The sequence below is a fragment of the Rana temporaria genome, chromosome 10 (assembly GCF_905171775.1).
Source record: "Rana temporaria chromosome 10, aRanTem1.1, whole genome shotgun sequence".
NCBI classification, from domain to species: Eukaryota; Metazoa; Chordata; class Amphibia; order Anura; family Ranidae; genus Rana; species Rana temporaria.
In genome coordinates, this window is record NC_053498.1 from 23469516 (window position 1) to 23472925 (window position 3410).

General features: G+C 41.1%; 1 protein-coding gene across 1 annotated transcript; it reads right to left on the minus strand.

The window, feature by feature from the left end:
* Positions 1-644: 644 nt before the first annotated feature.
* Positions 645-2452, minus strand: LOC120916018 (chemokine-like receptor 1). The gene has a single exon (XM_040326868.1). The coding sequence runs from the start codon at positions 2439-2441 to the stop codon at positions 1389-1391; it is 1053 nt and encodes a 350-aa protein (XP_040182802.1). The 5' UTR covers positions 2442-2452; the 3' UTR covers positions 645-1388.
* Between the last annotated feature and the right edge of the window lie 958 nt (positions 2453-3410).

Genomic DNA, 3410 nt, shown 5'->3' on the forward strand with positions numbered 1-3410 from the left:
TTTCCGTCGTTTACGTCGTTTGCGTAAATCGTTCGCGAATAGGGCTTTGCGCAAGTTACGTTCACGTCGAAAGCATTGACTATTTGCGACGTGATTTCGCGCATGCGCACTGGGATACGTCCATGGACGGCGCATGCGCCGTTTGTAAAAAGCGTCAATTAAGTAGGGTCATACCAGATTACCATACAACACGCCCACCGGGCCTGCTTTGAATTACGCGGGCTTACGCCGGCAGATTTACGTTACGCCGGCCCGCATTTGGGAGCAAGTTCTTTGTGGATACCCTAGGAGCCACTCTGATTTACTGCGGCATAGCGCATATGAGATGCGCTACGCCCGCCTAAATATACACCCGTTTTTGTGGATCTGGCCCATAGATGGGTAGATAAACAGATGGGTGAGTAGATAGTGGAAGGATAGATGGATGGGTAGATAGAGTAATAGTAATATTTATGTTGACAGTCTTACGATTTGTATTAAAACTTGAATAGATAGATAAGGAAACTATAGATAGATAGATAGATAGATAGATAGATAGATACATACATACATACATAGATACAATGATTGATAGATAAATGTATGGATAGATGGATAGGCAGATAGACAATGGGTGGATAGATAGATAGATAGATAGATAGATAGATAGATGGATAGATAGAAGGAAAGATGAATATACTGTACAAATATATATAGTGTTGATGTAGTGGTACTCTGGCCCAATTCCAGAGAATAAACCCATTCTGCCGTTGACCCAAATCATAATAGTGAAACATGCAGACCGGAGAGAAAAAGTCTACATCTTCACCTTTCCAACATTCAGCCAGAGAGACTGGGTGGAGCCTGTGCGGCTCCTTTTATTAACAACATGACGTCACAAACATAAGCATACAGATTGGTCAGTTCATATAGTTCAGTCCCTTATTACACGCCCCTGTGACGTCTGTTCTTGGCATACTGCTCACGTTTCAAAAGCCTTTAATTAGCACAAATGCCTTGTGTCATACAGGGATCTCAAACCCAAGTTTTCAGGGGCAGAGCCATATTTGGTTCCTGAGTGAATACAAGAAGAAGAAGAAAAAGCAGAAGAAGGAGGAGGGGTGGTTTCTTCTTGCAAGTCCATATTTGGCATAAACAGTTCTCTTGTCACGAGGCACAAAGTTCCTTCCACAATCGCCATATTTATTTTACTCGATGGAGGGGGCTTTGGAATGAGGAGCGAGGGGGGGGGGGGGAAACTAGGCAGAAATGACCGCCTAGTTTTCTTACACCAGCCTCAAAAATGACAACCCATTAAGTTTCATCCAAACAGTTCACCCAGAGACAGACATAAGCTTTTCACTTTAGAGATTAATGGCTGAATTTCGTATTTTGTCAGGAGTTCCTCCTCAGTTATAAGTGTCCATCTCGGTTTCCACCATAAATCTACTGCAGGGATCCTCCACTTCAAACTTCTCTTTGAATGTGCTCTCCAGGAGGAATGGGACAGACTTCTGTAAACTCTTCTTAAAATCCCTCCCAATGAAGGCATAGACCATGGGGTTGATACAACTATTAAAGAAACCAATGGCGTAGACAGTGTTGGACATAGCAAAATCCACAGTGTCGCTAATTTCCACATTCATGTATTCTAGAAACGGATACAGATGGAAGGGGAACCAAAAACAGAAGAAAGTAGCTACGATGGTAAAAATAACTTTAAAGGGTCGACCAGATATGGAAAGACTTCTTCTTCTTCTCAGCCGAATTGCAAGGAGGCTGTAACATATCAATGTAATAGAAAACGGGATGAGGAACATGATGACAAATCTGGTAATGAGCATGGCTTTGTATCGTACTTGGTCCACATGGTCATCCTCTGAATATATGGGAAAGCAGTATGATCTATTACTATCAGAGTCATGAAGAATGTCAAAAAAAGCGAGGTACGGAGTGCTGAGTATAAAACAGGCTGTCCAGATAAGAACGGAGATTGAAGCAGCCATCTTCAGAGTTTTGTAGTTTTTTGACCACACCGGGCACAGAACAGACGTACAGCGGTCAATGCTGATGACCATAAGGAAGGTGGTGCTAACAGACATGTTGAGGAAGATAGCCGTAAAAATCACCTTGCACATAACCTGACCGAAAGGCCAATGACCATTCATGACCCATTCGCTGATCTGAAGCGGGAAGAAGACGTCAAAAACAAAGTCGGCGATGGCCAAGTTGAGGAACCAGATGGTGCTGACCGATTTGTGCATTTTGAATCCTGTAATCCAGATAACCAAGCCATTTCCAAAAACCCCTAGGAGAAAGGTCACGCTGTAAATAATGATATTCAAAATTTTTACTGCCTGGTAGATGATTGGGTTTATACCCTCGTCCTCAGGATAGTAATATGCTGTATAGTATAAATCCGGTACATAAAAAGAAAATAATGGAGTTGTGGTTTCTTCCATTTTATTTGAAGATCTGTAGCACAGTAAAGAAAAAAATATAAAAAAGTTAAAGTTACAATAGTGATTAATTTGGCATTAATAACAATTAATAATAATATACTACCACTAATAATGATAGTAATAAAATAAATAATAATAATAAAATACTAATGCTACTACTACTGCTACTAATACAATAAAATAAATAATAATAATAATAATATTAATAATAATAATTATAAAAAAAAGCATAATAATAAAATACTACTGCTACTACTACTAATAGTAAAAAAAAAAAATTAAAATAATAATATCAGGCCAGGATATTATTGAACAGTGTCTCATGCCGCGTACACGCGATCATTTTTCGGCATGAAAAAAAACGCCGTTTTTAAAAACGTCATTTAAAATGATCGTGTGTGGGCTTCACATCGTTTTTCGGCTTCTGAAAAACGACAAAAAAAAAAATTCGAACATGCTGCATTTTGTCACGTCGTTTTAAAAAATGTAGTTTTTCGGGTTGTAAAAAATGATCGTGTGTGGGCAAAAACGACGTTTTAAACCCGTGCATGCTCAAAAGCAAGTTATGAGACAGGAGCGTTCATTCTGGTAAAACTACCATTCATAATGGAGTAAGCACATTCATCACGTTGTAACAGACAGAAAAGCGGACCGCGGACCGTTTTCATCAGACATGTCCGCTCGGAGATTTTGGTCTGATGGTTGTACACACCATCAAACCAAAATCCCCGCGGACAGACCGCGCGGTGACGTGGCGGTGACGTTGACGCCGCCACGTCCGCAAACCCGGAAGTTCAATGCTTTCACGCATGCGTCGAATCACTTCGACGCCATGCGCGGGTTCTCGGGCCAGCGGACATGTCCGATGAGTCGTTCTGACCATCGGACATGTCCGACGGACAGGCTTCCAGCGGACACGTTTCTTAGCATGCTAAGAAACTTTTGTCCGCTGGAAACCTGTCCGCTAGG